At 44.0% G+C, this 18911-nt stretch overlaps 1 protein-coding gene across 1 annotated transcript in view; it reads right to left on the bottom strand.

Annotated features, from left to right (window-relative positions):
• Positions 1 to 283: 283 nt before the first annotated feature.
• Hr39 (Nuclear hormone receptor FTZ-F1 beta) overlaps positions 284 to 18911 on the bottom strand; it is a 155437-nt gene continuing 136809 nt past the window's right edge. The window contains exons 11-12 of the mRNA XM_050193716.3: positions 12773 to 13025; positions 284 to 8982 (exon numbers count right to left, since the gene is read on the bottom strand). Of these exons, the coding sequence (XP_050049673.1) occupies positions 8693 to 8982; positions 12773 to 13025 (543 nt within the window). The 3' untranslated portion in view covers positions 284 to 8692. The remainder of the gene's footprint in view (positions 8983 to 12772; positions 13026 to 18911) is intronic.

Here is an 18911-nt window from a genome sequence, read left to right as displayed (position 1 = left end):
ACTGCCACGTCACATCATGCAGTTACCTAAGAGTATAATTTGTTTCAGGAAGCTCCTATTTTCCATTCATTGTCATAACTGCAGCAGCATGCCTGCAATTTAAGCCATCAGTTATTGCCTGTAAGCTTTGATGGCACACTGTATTCGTATAATTCTGACATCGCCATTTCACCACACGTGAAAAGCTGCACTTGAAAGCAGTGAGAGAGGCTAGCAGAGATTGCTTAATTGTGTGAACAGCAGCCCTGGTGCGCTGGAAAAAAAAGAAAAGAAAACAAGCCACTGCAAAGCAAATCTTTATTAAATTGGGTTAGGCCCCACAGTATACAAACTATAAAAAAGTCCAGAAAATAAGTGTGCCAAAGGCACACAGTTTCTAAATTCTTTTGCTTCATTTTTTTTTCCCTCTCTCTCTCTCCCCACGCTGTTACCATGGTCATAAAAACACAGGTTCAGCGGTATGTCATTCATATATACAGATTAAAAAGACGAAGGGATGTTTCAATGATATGAAGAAAACAACAGGGCTGGTCAAGAATGGCAGGACGGGATACAGAAGTGTGTGCGAGAAGATTTTTGATTTCTGATACGCACTCCTCATTTACATGCACTTGTGCACAGAAGGAAGAATGGGGGAATAAGCTGCATAGTGCACCACAACCACACACAAAGATTTGCAAACTTGGCAAAAAAGAAAAGGCAGATGAAAGACAGAGGATATGCAAAAAGGTGCCTCATCAAAATGAAATGCACTGTCTGTACGCATCGTTTCAGGGCATCCTGAAAGTGCGCACAAAAATATATTGGAGATGCTCCATTTTGAATGCAGCAATTTTCAAAATCTTTTCTTTTTATCGGGTATACTGCGCCAAGCAAAACTCGGCAACTGCACCTGTAAAATGTCCCAAAGAAGACAAGGTTACATTGGGTACAAAAGTGCATAGCTAAATAGTACTTCACTGGCATCTAAAAATATTTTGTGCACCAGCACAAAGGCCATCGCATTAGGCCATGGGCATTACTCCTATTAGGACCTTGATGAAACCGTGCTCCCGTATCAAGACCTGCTTTCTACACACACAATATGCAAACTTGCGCATGTCCACTGAAGTTCTGAAGGAGAGGGGAGGGGGAGAGAATAACTGTGTAGTCAGTAATGGGTATTGTTGAAATACTGCTGCCATAGTAGAAAGTTAGAAAAAATGGTGCGACTTTCTGCATATCCTCATTAGAGCATATCAATGCCAGTGCATTTTTCTTGCATTATTCAAACAGCTTACACTTTACACTTCAAAAGTGTCAGCACATGTGCTTCTTATGCAAAGAAGGTGACAATAATAAGAGTTATTAAAAAAAGTAACAGCCACTGAGATTCACAGTTCCAAGTGACAAGAATGGGATTGTGTTCGTTTCTTTCTAGATGGACACTGGGCCAGAAAAAGACTCTGCACAAATTTAACATCAGACATATAGAGAGGCAATAAGTTAGAAAAGTAAACAGCCAGCAATTACACCCCATTGAACAAAGAAATAATATAACCTAAGGGCATATCACAATAAATGGGTCAACCGCGCACTTCATTAAACATCTTCGGAATGAACACGCAGCACTTACATAGATAAAAAAACAATGAAAAAGACTGGGGAGGGAGAGGAATAATAACACACACGTGGCACCACGTTTCACACGATTCCCTAGCACCGTACTGTAGCATGTCACTGTGGCATCTGCTCGAACATGAATGTGATGACTGTTCAATCTAATAAATGTTTGTGTTCAGCCAGTGCCTTATAGCCAATGCCTTTACATAAAATCCAATAACATTTGTTATCATGAAAGCAAAGGCTCACTGACATTGAAGGCAGCAGCTCTACTTATTAAAAAGAAATCTAAACAAACAAAAAATCAACAAAAACAATTTTAGCAAAAGATGCCTAAAAACAAAAGAATAATTGGTTCTTCAGACCAATTCACAATTTGCATTCCCTGCATCACAGTAACAAGTCTCTTTGCAAATCAGGGCTTTTAAGACTATATATGATGCACCCTTGAAAGGCTTAAAAGCAGTAAGAGCAATAAAAGATATTCAGAAAAAGCAAAAATTCCACCGGGTCATTGCTATTTTGTCACTGGTCTCATTTCATGCACATTTAAAAAAAATATGTTGCACTCTCCTGTAGTTGTGTTCCACCTACCTATGCTCGATTGCAATGGGGCCAAGCAAGTTTGGCTACCACAATTGTAATACTGTTACTCAGGCCAGTATGGTTTCTTCACAGCTCCACATTGTGGCACATAAGGCATTGTCTTGCACCTGCACCAAGCCTTCTCCAGTAACTTTGCACAGAGCCGAAAGTGAAACTGCATAGCAGACATGGCTGCTTGTATTCTTATGCAAGACAAATTAGTAAACACGTTTAATAACACAGAAAGCTCCTAATCCAATAAGAGCACGACCTCATCAGGCCTTCCAATGCTTTATCATAAGATTATGAAGTGTGTAGGATGTAGTAGCAAGCATTAATCACTACTACCACTACTACTAATAACAGTAATAGCAGAATGAATTATATAAGGTGTCTTTATAGGTGCCCAAAATATTTTTAATTAGGGCTGTTAGTGTAGTGACCTTATCATTTGAATGTCCAGATTTGTGTCCTGCCAGTAGAACCTCATTAATACGTACCTAGCAAGAATGTTAGATAGATTATGGGGTTTTACGTGCCAAAACCACTTTCTGATTATGAGGCACGCCGTAGTGGAGGACTCCGGAAATTTCGACCACCTGGGGTTCTTTAACGTGCACCTAAATCTAAGTACACGGGTGTTTTCGCATTTCGCCCCCATCGAAATGCGGAGCAGCAAGAATGTGGAACAACTACGCATTAAATGGTAGTATGCACTAAACAGCAAGTGTAAATTTGCGTCTCTTTAAATGTGCTGCTGCCAACAAAGAAAGAAACGTGACACCACAGTATATGTTGCCCAAAATACACACTATGAAGTTTCTGTCTATCTATCTAGCCATCTTTGCTTTCTTTTTCCAAACTGGTGCAAAGGAATTCTGGCTATTTTGCACAATGGCATGATAGAGGACATGCAATATGAAGTAGCACTGAAACTACAGTAGGAAGCAAAGAGGCAGAGAGGACGGTGTATCGGCTTGTTGAGCTTTCCCCAATGTATGCATGCACGAGTTTGTACAACATTCTGTACAGTGTGAACTGGTGCCGCTTCTTTGAAGCATGGTACCCAATGCCTAGTTGTGCCAATCATCCTGTGCAATTTGTGTGCAGTGCAATGCCTACAAAGTGCAAGCCATCCTGCCAGGACGAGTGCTGCACGCATGTGTTTGCCAGAACACTGCAGCTGTGTTTCATGTGAGTATCTGTGCAGTGAACTGTCTTCTGGCCCGCACCGCTCCTGGGTCAGCACACAGTGCAAGAGTTTGGCATGTAGTCTGTCATGCCAACAAGGCAGAGAACAGCAGTGCGTTTGTGTTATCTATTACAAGCATGCAGTACACTTCCAATGACACTATACACTATGCCACATGCGCTGCCAAGCAGATAAGTGAAGATTCTTATCACGATAGATCATAAATGTGCACTCGTCTGTGGATATTCTTTGGTAAGGCTGCCACCACGCCTCCGAGCATTTCCAATGCTTATCTGTATATGCATCACCTTGCTAAAGCCAGAACCATTGGAAGACTGGTCTCTGCACTTTTCAAAAAGGAGAAAGATACTCTGTGGCATAGCCTGGCGTCAGCCACGTGAATCAAGGCAGTGAAATTAGCCTCTACGTGACAAAAAGTGATTGTGGGATGCACTAACTGGTAGGCATATGACAAGCTACTATGGCTTAAGTGATCAGCCTACATGTTAGGCTCCATGGAGGAGAGTGGGTCCGGAATTTCTAGCATATCTTAAGCATTAGTATGTTTTAAGTGGGTATGTATTAATGAGGTTTTACTTAGATAAGAGGCAATTTGTATAGTTAAGCAGTTAAAAAGAAACAGCACATTTCATTTTGCACAAAAGCAAGAACAGCAGCTTTACATCTTTTTTTTCAGTGTAACCTACCTTATAATGAGCACTTAATGTGTGTGAGACTGCTACTATGGCAGTCACCTCACGCCTCTGTGCAAAACTGTCAAGGCAAGGTGGCAAAGGTGCAACGCATAACTTCGTAAGCACCACACTTGACATTTGGTTGGCAGGTGCCGGTGAATCAAGGCCCCAGATAAGCAAACAGGTGCAGTAGTTAACTTTTAGTTGTCAGCTTGCAGTTAAACACATTCTGTTGTTTGTAACAAACACAATTTCTGCAAACTGCCTTAATAACACAAATTTACACCATGACTTCTATAAAAGCTGCGTCCTAAGAAACAGCAAAACACAGGAGACAGCTTAACCAATGGGCAGCATTGCTCCTGGTCGCTTTTTCTTCTTTTTTAAGTCAATCCCACTTTAGGACATACACACAGAACAGCTGAGAGACACTGTAAGAAAAATGTTTGATCAAGCTACTCCACAACCAAGGTCATCAAGGCAGTATAGTACCAGTGAGACTGACATGTAACACATATTTGCAATTGAAAAGATCACAAGCCGAGCTGCCCTTGTAGAAAACATGGTGATGGAAACACAAGATGACATTCAAGCAAACATGCACAAACAATAATTACACCCCAAGACAGCATTTAGTCTGGCAGCACATGAGGCAATCAACAGTCAGCAACTCACTCAAGAGGACTTCTTGGAAGCTATATCACCACTGGCACAGTTCACCGGTAAGGTTTTGTTTTAACAAAGCACTAAAGTACAAGCACACACACAAAATAGTCTTCCTTGTAAACACGCAACATTTCAAATTACAAGAGTGACTGCACTGTAAGCTAAAGTCTGACAAATGTGACTCACAGCAGAATCATTTACAAAGTTTTGGCTGAGAGGCACTGTGAATAATGCATACTTTCCTCCTTTTTTTTTTTCACAGGTTAAATGTTGTGCCCTTCTCCCAAAGCACAGAAATAAAGGGGGTCACCACGTAAATATATCAATGCAGTGGCTGTGTTCCAACATTATTGGGAGTTCTACGTATGTCATTTGGCATAAGGCTAAAACCATATTTCCTGTATAAAAGCTGCACAATTCCATTTTAAATGAAACTACACATAATGGGAATGTAAAAATGGTAACACTCTTGCTCTAGAGGCACCAAAGGCAGAATAATGTATAAGGTCTTACTATGACTTCTCTATGCTCTGCATCATGATAGCTCAGCTCTTTTGTGGCCAGTGTGATTACACTACATTTGAACTATTACATGCATTCCTACAAATTCTATTCAGTGTGTGCCTTTCTGGTACTCAATGTTGCAAAAGCAATGTCTAAAATAATGTAAAAAGCTAAGATCAAACGGCAATGGTCTACACAGAGATGCTTCTTTGGAGAGCAACGCTATGAGACTACACTCTAGAGAAGCACCTGAACGAGAAACCACACCATGCATCATCAAGAATGCCTCACAACAGCCAAGAAGAAACAAGTTCAAGTGGCAAATTTTACTATTTAAAACCTGCACAAAATATTCTTGTTGAAGACAATCCTCGAATGATACTCTCTTCCTCAGCAGAAAATAGAACGAGTGTCTGGAACTGCTGTAAATGTGCTGTTTTCTTTAGACTCGGCAAGAAAAAAGACAGAGGCACATTTTCTTTTAAGCTACAAACACTCTGAACCCACATGGACAAGGACGTTGCTTGCGGCATCGAGAAGTATCATTAGAAATTGCAAAAGAACTGGTTCACAGTCACTTTGGTCCCTGACAACAACACAAGGACAGCACATTATGCAGTAATGAGTGTTTAGATGATTCCTGTGAAGTGGGACCATAAGAAAGGAATAAGAAAACGGGAGTGAGAGACAATAGCTCTTAAAAACATGGATGATCGATGATGCCAGATAATGAAATTGTGTTTCAGTGTCTGCATAGATTGAGTGTTGTTCTCGAAAAGAAAAAAATTTTACACTCCTCCTCACCTTTGCTGTACAGCTAAACACGAGGCTTAATAAAAATGCAGTCAAAACTAACATAAAAAAGAACCTTTAAACACTAAAAGTCAAGCAGCAGCAGCACTTGACTAACTTCTGACTCCTCTCTACATTTCTATGTACAATAAATACAGCAGGAGTTTTGGCTTGCGGCTGTGCGAGACCGCTTTTACAGGCACAGAGGACACTGAAGGAGCAAAGTTTCAGGCCAAAAGGGTTAGAAAATGTAGCACATACACGACTAATGGACACTGAGGCATAAACATGACAGAAAAGGCGAGAGTACTATTAAACAACAGAAGCAGTTTTAAAGCGATGATGCAATTGGAAGTACGACAAGCTGGAAATCTTGCCCTAAAAAGACTGTTCAAGCATGGGGAAAGTGGACGAAAGAGCTGACCGAAACAGCTGTGCCTAGAACTCCCACTTTCTGCTACCTTCAAATCATTGGTGTAAATTCACATAAAAGCCTCCTTGCTTCTTGTGCAATGCAAACAAGAAGGAAGGAAAGTGGTAAAAGAAATGAGTAAAGCAGCAGAAGCGAATCCTGCAGGTGCATTTGAATTCAATTCAAATGTGCAGGAGCATTCTTTGCCTACTACAAATATTGCTTAGCCAATGGGTCGTGTAAGCAATGCTCAAACTCGTGCACATGCCTTCATACAAAAGTGGCAAGCCTCAATCACAGCAGCATGCAAAGTTCAGAACAGAGCAAGAACAGCCGTGAGCAATTATTGAAGAAATATCGACAAGAGAGGATAAGTTTTGCTGGAAATGAGTAATAATAGTGCAACCTTAAAAGACAAGCAGGGATATGAATGCAGGGTTTGTTTTGGCACAAGCTGATGATGTACGGCATCCTATACATGAGCATTTTCTATAACGAAAAAAAAAAAAAAAATGCAAGCATGTAGAGACACCCACAAGCAGAAGCTCTTGCATAAGTGCCTTTCTCACTTTTCTGTGCATACAATGCAGCACTGTCTGAGTCGACTATTCTTTATATGGCAAGCAATGGCAAAGATATAAAAGCCTGGTTCACCATGCACTTTGCATCATGAGAACTAAATCAGAGAAAAAGCAACAATGCTGCAGCACTATTTTGACAGTGGCAAAAGACAGCCCATTCAAAAAGAATTCGATATAACTTAATAAAATTGTAAGCAGAAATAAAACATATAAAAACTTTCTTTTGCTGAGTGCCAGTAAACTAGAGCTATACTAGGATATGTCAAAAAGGGTTCAGCTATTTCCAATGAGATGTGCACTCCCAAGGATTAAAGCAAAGGAGAAAAAGAAGTACCATGAATATATATATATAGTTTTTTTCCTACCATATGAAAAAATCAATGCACTAAGTATATGCCTCTGTAAGAATAGAATCCATTCAACCAAATGTACTACTGTACTACTAATGTACTATGCACAAGGAGAGGTCCCAGTGTAAAGCTGAGCTATTGGTGGTTTGCCTTGCATATACATATTTAATCTATCTTTATAAGACAATATGGCTAGCACTTGTTCAAGCCTGCTCAAAATGCAAATTTGTTGTACTAACACAGCCAGTTAACCAGGAAATACTAGAGAACCTTCCAGCAAACTGGGACCTTAAAATGAAATGACAATGGGGAACGATGTCCTCATCCTCTTGATTTTGAATAACTAAAAAAGAATATCTGTAAGAGTGTTAAAGTGATCCTGAGAAAACAACAACTGTTGCATTACAACGATCAAAGAATCGACGCTGTCTCTCACTGGCACAATCTATTTGCTTTAAAAAGGAAGGAAGGAAAGCTGCCATTGCCATTTAGCGGTAATCTTGGACACTGCATTAAAGTAAACAAGGCACAACAACACAATTTGTAAATAGAAGCGAGTCCACCGTGGCCACCGGCTACACACCTTTGAAATTTAGCTCGACTTCAAATGATAAAAGCCAAGATCTATCGATCGTGAGCCAAAGTGCGAGATAAATGGATGCTCTTTTTAACAAAAAAAAAAAAAAAAGCTGCAACAGCCTGCTGAAAAAGTAATTAAGTAAGAACAAGCTAAGAAAAAAAAAATATATATAGATGGGTTCTCTAGTATAGTAATGTTGCAACGTGTAGTAGTTTTTGCCTAGAATCTCTTCATTTTGAAGTGACGGAGAATAAGCAAAAACAGAACGGTGATGACAGGACGAATGGGAAAACTGATGATTAAACCGAGTGGATAAGCCTTCACAGAGGAAGAGTAAAAACGCCTCGCTTCCCAAGGCTTCGTTTGCAGCTAATGGCTAGCAAAGAAGGGCACAGCAGTAGGGGAAGACTAGGAAAGACGACCAGCACAAAGAAAAGCAGGACAGTGTCAGAGAAAACGGGCAAGAAATAGTAAAATGCAGCAAGGCGGGGACACGGCACACCACTTTCGCAGCAGTACAATCAAATGATGAAAGAAATCTAGAAGGCAGATATCACCTCACCTGCCATGGAAATGTCCTATATTCACGGAAGAAGAGCACAACACATCACATGGGGGGAGTAAAAAACACCGTCCGCCTGTCCCATGCTCTAACTTTCCTTGGTCTCTGCACATCCACCAAAGGGCACTATGTACAGGTGCACAAAGAAGAGCACCCAGTGGGCTGTGGCACTCAGTGGTCACCCCGCAAGAGTTCAAAGAGAAGGTTGAAGCTAGGGGCCTGCGGGTCAGCCATAGGTGCAGACGAAGATGACGCACCCCCAGAAGAGGCAATGCGCCGCGATGCTGCCAGAGACTCTTTGCTCACCTGGCAGGCACGCTCGAGCTCGGGCACACAGAGTAGCAGCTCACCAAACTTGGATGGCTGTGATGGGTAGTGAGATATGGTGTATGCCTGCAGGGCCTCCAGCACTTGTTTCTTGCAAGCGCGAACTTTTTCGGGCTCTTTCAAGCCACTGGCATCTGCAAGGATACAATCACTGCTACAGCAGGCAATCATTCAAAGCCAAGGTTTACAGGCAAAAAGACTTTCAATAGGTACTGACTTAAAATATGTCTTTTTTTTTCTTGCTTTATTACTTGGCTTTCAATTCTGTAATCATGATATGAGGCTTCGATTTCTCAAGCGTGCAATAAATCATTAATCACATCACCTTTTAGTACAGCCAGTTCAAAATGTGCACTAAATGCAGTGATACTTGGGGCTTGAAGCAGGCCTCCTAATTAAAAGAAATTTGTGGTGGGGTCACTGGTATGACAAACTACTGACATGTGTACGTCTGTCTGGTACAGTGGTTGCAAGCTACACCATAACCATGGCACATGACATGAATAGTTGGGTGCTGTGAGCCCAGCCTTTGGCCATTGTTTCCTTATTTAAGGATTTCTCTGAATTTGACAGGGGACTAAAAAAAAAAAAAAAATCCAACCAAGAAGCAATCTTATTCATGCACTGATACTGCATGCACATCAGCGAATTTTTACATGCAGCGTACTTTCCCATGCCGCTATACTATATGGTGAGAGCTGTGCTTTGACCTCTGAGGTACTCCAGCTCCTCCGAGTTCCTCAGTGGTAGCGCGCAAGTCATTGGAACCATATTTGCTTTGTGCAGTTTGTTTTCTCAGCCAGCTCTTTTGGCTTCTCTGCCAGCTGTCGGGAGTTTACAATGAAGAGGAAGAGCTCACCGGTGTGCAACACGGGCATCTTCATAGCACAGAATATGACTTAATCCACGAATGTGCTAGTGAACTGAGCATAAGCAGCAGTGGCAGTGATAGCGAAGTTGAGTAGCCAAGTGCGTGCCATGCATGCATGAATAAATAAATTCATTATCAAACGGACAGTGTTCGCATTTGTGGTAGTGGAAGATCAAAGAGGATTTAAAGCAGATTTCATACTCTATTTCAAATTAGGCCATATGGCTCAGTCCCATGTAAAAGCCACACCTCCTCAAAACTTAAAAAGTGCAGCCCTTATATGGCGTTACAAGGTACTTGCAAAATCTTTTATCACATACACAGTAAATCCGTTATTAGAAAATGACAGTACTTCCCACCTCTTGTGCTCTGTATGCCCCCCCCCCCCCCCCCCCTCCACCCCTCCCTTACAGTGAAGGCTGCTTCAGCACATTATCTTAAAGTGGGGATGAAAACCCCAGATTACCCCCCAGATTACCAAAAACCTGTGCAAGCGGAGCAGGTGTTATGGGTCCTTCACTGGAAATTAAAGCAAGCATCCCAATCTGTTGAGCTAGTCATGTACTTAACCTGTATTAGATCAATGTTAGAGCATGCTAATAGGAGCTGTTTCAAACTAGATCAATCGGCCAAAATAAGAAAGTGCAAGGAAGGCCTTAAGGTACAATGTAATCTGATACTCCAGAATGGATTGTATTAGCAAAATATTTTGCCTACTTAAAGTTGCATGCATTGGCCCAATGCTCAAAACAAGAGAGACTTACTCCTTTCCTTGCTGTTGAAAAGCTGGTTGAATGTCTAAAGTCTAGTACATATTAATCTAAGGGGAAGTGTATTTATATGTGCTTTCTTCATGAACAACAATGAAATAAAACAGCTGACCTTTGTAAGTTTCAGCATCCAAGCATTGTGAAATTTTGGGGAGACTACAATTATTGTCACCCCAATTTTGTGGAGAAAATAAAAGTGTGTGTAAAATACAAGTACAGGCTAAACACACTTGTCTAGAGGGTTGAGTGGCTGGCTGATGTCTGTGCCAGCATTCGTAGCTGCTACCTCAAAGTAAACGCTAGGTTCCATGCATGTTTCTCCCATAGCCCATGGACCCGGCAAGCAGTATGACCATCTGTAGTTTCATTGCAGTGTAGGCGTGTGTTTTCTTTTGTAAAAGATGGCGGCCAACTCAGCCTAAGTTCGATTCCATCTATACATGTATTTAGCAATTGTGTGCATCTTATTATGTGCATAAGTTTGACGTAATAGTTCTGCAGAAACCCGCAAGGTGGAGAGTAGTAAATTATTAAGGGAAAATCAGACATCCACCTGTTCATAGCAATCGCTACAAAGGAAACCCGTACGGGTTCCTTGAAAGAAAAGCCTCACAGTTGAAGAAAAAATTCGTCCTGGTCCGGAACTCGAATCCGGGACCACCGCCTTTACGGGGCAGCCTTTGTAGCAATTGCTACGAACAGGTGGATGTCTGATTTTCCCTTAATAATTTACTACTCTCCACCTTGCGGGTTTCTGCAGAACTATTACGTCCAACTCTTGCCTTTGCTTCGACTTATTGACAAATTCGACTTGGCCCTGCTATCTGCTAGCCACCTGGTTAGCTCAGATGATAGAGCGGCTGCCCCGGAAAGGTGGTGGTCCCGGGTTCGAGTCCCGGACCAGGCTGAATTTTTCTTCAACTGTGAGGCTTTTGTTTCAAGGGACCCGTATGGGTTTCCTTTGTAGCAATTGCTATGAACGGGTGGATGTCTGATTTTCCCTTAATAATTTATTATGTGCATGTGTTCGTATCACATTCTGATTGTGTACTTGCAGTGATGTAAGCATATTTTGATATATTGCACCACAGTCATTTATTCAACTTTGTGTTGAAATGTACAAAATGTGGCCGCCCAGTAATGGCCAAGATAGTCAGCAATATCGGCAAAAAATATGATGCAGATCTAATGCACTTTTTTGAATCGACAGGAGGCAAAGCTTTCATGCAATGGTCAATTAACTTCCAATTGTCCTTATTTTGATCTGATGCAACATGGACTGCTATGCAATGTTTGCTTATGCACCGCACAGTTTGCAACCTTAATGTCATGTAATGTATATGTAGCAAATCAGTTCTGCAAAAGGAAGCCCGCAAGGTGGAGGAACGTACATAAAAGGGAGAAATTGGCATCAACCCAAATTGCAGCACGAAGCTACAAAGGAGACCCATACGGGTTTCTAAAAAAGACAGCCTCGCAGTTGAAGAAAAATCCCGGACCAGGACAAATTTTTCTTCAACTGCGAGGCTTTCTTTCTGAGAAACCCATACGAGTTTCTTTTGTAGCTTCGTGCAGCAATTTCTACGTTTTAATGTATACATACACAGTAAAGATGGGAAAATCAGCCAGTTTACCGGAGAAAAAAAACTGGAAAGCAACACTTTCTCAGCAAGAGAAGATCGCCATGATATCCAGTATGGTCAACTACCAAACTGAAAATCTGACTGGTTTTCAGGACGACATAATTGGACCATTTCTTCAGTTTCAAAGGAAAAAGAAGCACTTGATTCTATTCAACAGCCATTCCACTGATTAAAAAAAAAAGGAAACAAAAGCCAGACCATCATATATTAGCTGAGCTGTAACCAGTGCTGGCATATAATTTAGTGGTCCCTTTAATATGAGTAGACCATGCTGTACATCTCGATTCCTAGGTACCTAGGCTACTGATAGCTTGCGAAATTCTTATGCGAGTCGACTTACACGAGTGCTGCATATGCAGTACTGTGTTTTCTTACACAAAATTTGAAAGCCATCAACTTTCTGTTAAATTTTCGAATATTTGATATTCTACTTTTTTTTTCTTGATTTGATATTTGATTCGAAACATACTATTCCATATTTGCACAGCTCTAGTGGTAGCATACATTAACATTTCATACTTTTTTTCAGTGTGTGTCCAGCATTACATTCACACACAAGTTACAGTGTAATCAAGCTCTACCATACCTTCATTCACCAGTCAGTTTCATATTGACAAGTGCAAAAAGTGAGACAAGTCACCTGAGGTTAGCAGGATGATGACCTTGAGGCAGACAAACTCGCGCTGGTCAACCTGGAGGCGCCGCAGGAGGTCCGTGAGGCCCAGCATTCGCTCGATGACAGGACCCATGCCTAGGTGCCGTGCCTGGCCTAGGGTCACCGACTTGCCCATGGACACTCTGATCTCATTAGGTGTGCCAGTTGACCGGTAGCAGCAACTCAGCAGAAGCAGCTCACACCAGGAGTTGATCAGCAAAGCTATTTGGTCATCCACCTGCCACAAGAAGAAAGTTGCCCATGCTTCCATCCACAAATGCCTTTCAACCCTGCCTTTCAGCAGCCACAGATGCAAGTTGCCACATAGACCTGTATACTGCACCAATGATAATGGCAACATAAAGAAATACCCAGTTTTTTTTACATCAAAGCCATGAACAGACTGCTGCCACATACCACCATATGTTTCTATGATGACTGTCACAGATGATTGAATATAGCGGATTAAAGACAAAAGACATAAATGCAAAGATAATTTTTTCCCTTTTAAATGCAAAAACACTTCATCAAACTCGGTTCAGCGGATGCTGGGGGAAGAAAACGTTTTTCTGTTCCCGAGAATTCAGATAGGAGCTCCCAAGGTAATGATTCTGAACCCTTTCAATCTCACCGAGGTGCCGGTGTGTTTCAGTATTTCTGTCCCATCATGTTGCTGACGTACTGTTAGGAATGGCTGTACGGGGTGGCAACGTGCCAGCTATTTCAGCCCGCTGCACGCGTTCCAATCCAACCAGACGGGGCGCACTTCAGAGAACTGCGGATAACAGGCAGCCACGTGGCGCGGGGTCAGCTCAGGAATGTGGTACTCGGCCGCGCCACCCGGGACGGAGCAGAGTTCTACGAAGCCCCTCTGACGTCGGCTCCGGACCTTTACACCTGTGTGTGTGTGCAACACGAGTATGTGAGCCCGCCTCCTCCAAAAGGGCGGGTCATCTTCGGTGACGTCGAACGGTGACGTCGAACGATGACTGGATGAACGTTTCCGTTCGCTTGGAATCAAGGGGTGGACAAGTCCTTATAAGGAGCGGTTGTCGGCTGCGAGAGCGTGCTCGTTGTGTGCTCGTCGTCGTGAGCTGTGTGCTCGTTGTCATGCTCGAAATGTACTAGTGAGCTGTGTGCTCGCAAGCTGTTTGCTGTATGCGTCGTCTTGCGGGCTCCATTTGGGAGTCACGCTAGACTGTCAATGTATGTCTTATCTAAGATGTAAATAATGTAAATAAATCCTGCTCGCCTAAGTCCCGACGAAGAGTCAAGCTCCTTCCAACAGCTATGACTGCCAAATCCCGACAACTGAATGGCAGCGGTGGGATCGGCCTACGGCTCCTAGATCGGCCTACGACTCGGAGACAGCAACGGCAGCTGACGGACGTTGGCACATGGTGACCGACTGGTATCCTGATCAAGTTGGAGACGACTTGGGATTGACCACCTCTTGCAACTGACTGGGTACGGCGGCGAAGGACTGGTGATATGGTGCTGCTTCAGTGGGTAAGCGTTTGGTTTTGGCTGTAAGATTTACCAGGCTTCGATTTCTCTGTGTTCTTGAATTTGATTCGCTGGGGATCTTTTACTAGTATTCTGCATTGCGTGAGTATCACAGCAAGTATTGTGTGACAGCAGAGCCAAAGCTTAATGTAGCGACCATGGTCCTAATGTGTTTGACGAGAGCTGACCTGTTGTGGTTGTGTGAAGAGATCGAGGTAGACGTAGAGGAGGACTTGACGGAAGCAGAAATTCGTAAGACAATTCTAGAAAGTAACAATGATTTGAAATTCATAGAACAAATGAGTAAACGAATTCTAAACAAAAGCCGGGAACAGGAAGCAATTAGGCAAGAACAGGAAGAATTTAGGCAAGAACAGGAAAAAGCTAGGCAGGAACAAAAAAGTATTTCGCAGGAAGAAGGCCTAACAGAAGTAACGAGGCAGTACATTGATACATTGAACGAAGAGATTCAAGGTTTGGAGCAGGAAATCGAGCGAAGTCAAAAGCGGCTTGAGAAATCTGTAGGCTGGACGCAGCGAAAATGGCAAGAAGTAGATAGCAGATTTTGCTCAAAAGCCGAGAGAAGTAGCAGCACCTGCGAGATTAGCAGCACGTTCATAAGTGAACTCGAAGTGCTAGCAGCTAACAATGCCTTAGTGGCAGCAGAGGTCGTTAAAGGCCAGAGTGAGAGCGACGAGGTGCTGTGCCAACAGAGGACTGTCGAGACAGCTAGGCCAGCTGCGAACAAATTGGCACAGTTACCGCGCGTGCACGTTGCTTGTAATGTTAGCGAGGTTGCTAGCGAAGTAGAGAGTACTGTTGACCCGACAGACACGAGCACCCATGTCGAGTCAGATCTCCGTGCCGAAGAGAAGTGCCAGCTGGACGATGCAGTTGAGAGTAGCTCTCGGGATGGCGAGCTCCGTAGCTCACGAGAGAACAACTGCATTGTTCAGGGATTGGTGCGACTCTCCGCCAGTCTAGGTAGCCAAGAGAGGAATGATTTAGTTAAGGATCATTCAGACTGTGCGGGTAAGAGACCGATCCGGGCCGACGAGATGTGTAACGGCCAGCACGAGGCGCGAGATGATGGCATGAAAGAGAGTTCGAGGAGAAAGCGCCGCAGAAAGAAGCGCCGAAAAAATCGGAATGCGGTGGCTAATGTAGCGAAGCCAAAGACGGCGACAGGCGCGAAAAGGAAGGTGCGGTCATCACGGACGATGTTGACGCATCAAACACGTTCGAGCCACCGGTCAAAGGGGGACCGAGAAGCATGTTCTGCACGGACGCGGACAAAGGGCACGGGGCAGTTAAATTCCTCGTCGTTCCGTCGTTCTTTTCGAAGCTCAGCGTGTAGTACAAAGAAGCGCAAGGTGGCAAGACGAGACCAGGTGGGCAGTAGCGACGCGGTCACTCGAGTTTGTGAGGAAAGAGGGGCGCCAGGACGCAAATTGGCAGGAGACTGTAACGTCTTGGGGGAGCTGATAGTGAGTAAGCCCTTTTGTTGTCCTGGGTAGCCAGAATAGCTTTCAAACCGCGACCACCTCGAGTACGGCTCAAATAGTATGAGTCAGTTGTAAACGTTTGGAATGGGAGGCCAAGAGAGCTTCCGTAGGAGTGAAACGTGTTTTGTTTTATTTTTTGAGCATTGGATAATTTCCGCGATTTAAGTTTCTTTCAATATGTAAAAATATGAGCTTTGTTTATGTTTTGTTTGAGAAGCTCTGAGAGTTGAAAGATGCGTTTTAAGTAAACATGTAGTTTCGCGAGGTGTTCATTAATAAGTAGATAGGCTTTCTTTTTTTGTGTGTGTGAGTAACCCGAGTGTCAAGGTTATCGGGGAGAGGCCTATCGTAACGCACGTATGTGTTATTTAACCTTCTTTTTTAAAGTGTTTTTTTATTTTCTAAGGTTAACCCTTTGAAGGTTTTGGCCGTACATGTACGGCGGCGGATTTCTGTCCCACAAGGTCTTTGCCGTACGGGTACGGTTTCAACCCTCCGTTTGAAATTTCGCGCCATAATGACGATGCGTGCTCACTGGGAGGTGCTGCCACCTCTTAGGACTTACAAGAAGCGTTTGAAATTTGCGCTACCTTCTTGGGGAGATAAAGAGAACTAATTTCTAGCTTCAGTGCGTCGCGCAGACTGCGGCAACACCCCTTTTCCGGTTTCGGTTTCGCCGCGTGATTGCAATGGAGGCGCCCGAAACGTCATTTTTCTCTTTGTCGGCACTGTCTTGCAGGGTGGTGGAAGTTGATTTCTATCTTGATTGGCACTGCTCTTAGCTTGTTTATCACCGCCGCTCGTGCGGTATTCACGCTTTCAGCGGCAACACGCTTTCGCCGTTTCGGTTCCGCCGCGGGATCGCAACGGAGGCGCACACAAGGTGATTTTTTTTTGTCGGCTTGCTTTCGCAGGGGCGGCGGAAGTTGATTTCTATATTGATTGGCGCTGCACTTAGCTTGTTTATCACCACCGCTCACGAGGTATTCTCGCTCTCTGCGGCAACGCGCTTACGCGAGAGGGTGCCTCAGACCTCTGCCCAAGGCAGCCGCATGGAGAGAAGATGTCATGTGTGCGCCAACGCAACTCGTCGCTCCAAGATGAGAACAGAGATGCATTTTAGGTGTGCAGACTGCGATAAGCTGCTGTGCGTAGAGCAGTGTTTCAAGGAGAATCACACTCTTAAATACTATTGAACATTTTGCAGTTCTGAGTGATGCAGACATCAAAATACTGTTCCTAATTTTTTTTACTATTTATTCCCGACTTTATACATTTTGTACATTTAAGATCCGCAATAAAGTAATTTGACCACCTGGGAAAGTTTTTTTCAAAATGATTCGACCCTCAAAGGGTTAAGCGCGTAGATCAGTAAGTGCGTGATTTGCACTGAGTTCGTAGTTCCATTAGCGCATGTCCTGTGTGGACGGAGGGAAGCAGAAGATTTATGACTGGGTTGCTCGTGTGTGTTAAGGGCAGCCGTATTCTGGCTTCTTTAGTAAGCGTGCGTAGAACGAGTTATTGGCAGACGCATTTTTTTAAGGGTTCTGTGGTGTGCGTGAGTTACGCAAGGTAGTTGTTCGTTTAAGGAACGTGTCCTGTGTGGACTAAAGGAACAAATGTGAGTAAGCGTAATGAAACGTTTGCATAAGACGCAAGTACGCATTCGGAATAGGGACCACAAAGTTAGCGAGTTTGTGATGACGTACCTGTGGAGTTGGCCAGACGGTTCGGTGGCAACAGTACATGAGATAAGTACGCCACTGCGATAGGGTAAGAACAGGCTGTTCGTGAAGTTAGGCTGCTTAAGATATGTTCGGGTATTGGTGGTTAAGAGCCTTCAGTTTGATTCTGCGTAAACCTTTACTCTTGTGCAGCGCGACGGTCGGGTTTGGTCGAACTCAAAAGGAACGCGAACGCTCGCTTTGGCGGCACAAAATTTTGGGGCAAAATTTGGAGTTTCCCAGTTGAGTGACTTGCATTGAAATTATGATAGGAGGCCTGGTGGATTAACGGCTGATTCCGGGCGTTTGAACGCTGAGCGGTATTGTGTTGCCGGGTCGACTCTTCTCTGCAAGTTGTTGTGAGATGGTTGAAGGCATTCCAAGTACGCAGGGGTTGCAGAGAGCAAAGCCATCGTCTTGCTCGCCAGCCATTCTCTTCCTGCCCAGCGGTTGCCAGCACTGGCCAGGCGAGATTTTCTGGGCCATAGAGGAGCTGTTAGGAATGGCCGTACGGGGTGGCAACGTGCCAGCTATTTCAGCCCGCTGCACATGTTCCAATCCAACCAGACGGGGCGCACTTCAGAGAACTGTGAATAACCGGCAGCCACGTGGCGCGGGGTCAGCTCAGGAATGTGCTACCCGCCAGCGCCACCCTTGACGGAGCAGAGTTCTACGAAGCCCCCCTGACGTCGGCTCCGGACCTTTATACCTGTGTGTGTGTGCAACACGAGTATGTGAGCCCGCCTCCTCCAAAAGGGCGGGTCATCTCCGGTGACGTCGAACGGTGACGTCGAACGATGACTGGACGAACGTTTCCATTCGCTTGGAATCAAGGGGGGGACAAGTACTTATAAGCAGCGGTTGTCGGCTGCGAGAGCGTGCTCGTTGCGTGCTCATCGTCGTGAGCTGTGTGCTCGTAAGCTGTTTGCTGTATGCGTCGTCTTGCGGGCCCATTTGGGAGTCACGCTAGACTGTCGATGTATGTCTTGTTTTAAATGTAAATCCTGCAAATAAATCCTGTTCACCGAGTTCCTATCTACAACCGTCAACTCCTTCAAATGGTGGCAGCGGCGAGATCGTTCGACGACTCCTACATCTGGTTGACAGACAAATCTAATAGTACCCGTACATTCTCCACTCTCTCCACTCAGATGTGCGCAGTAAACGAAGTTGGTGAGCTCCTAGACCGTTCACCATCTGTTGTATATTTCTAGAAGCATATTTTCTCATCTCTCTGGGTTCACTCATTCTCTGGTTTTGACAGCGCATTGCGGAATGTGCCCTTTCATTCGCATGGTTGCAACGCACAGTGTGTGCGTCGGCAGTTGGGAGGGGTAGCACCTGGACTTTGTGCACCGCTACTGCAGCGATTCTCTGTTAAAATATTTA

Source organism: Dermacentor andersoni, chromosome 1 (genome assembly GCF_023375885.2).
Source record: "Dermacentor andersoni chromosome 1, qqDerAnde1_hic_scaffold, whole genome shotgun sequence".
Taxonomy (NCBI): Eukaryota; Metazoa; Arthropoda; class Arachnida; order Ixodida; family Ixodidae; genus Dermacentor; species Dermacentor andersoni.
Note: the sequence above shows the minus strand (reverse complement) of the source record. Positions and strands in the feature narration are given on the sequence as shown.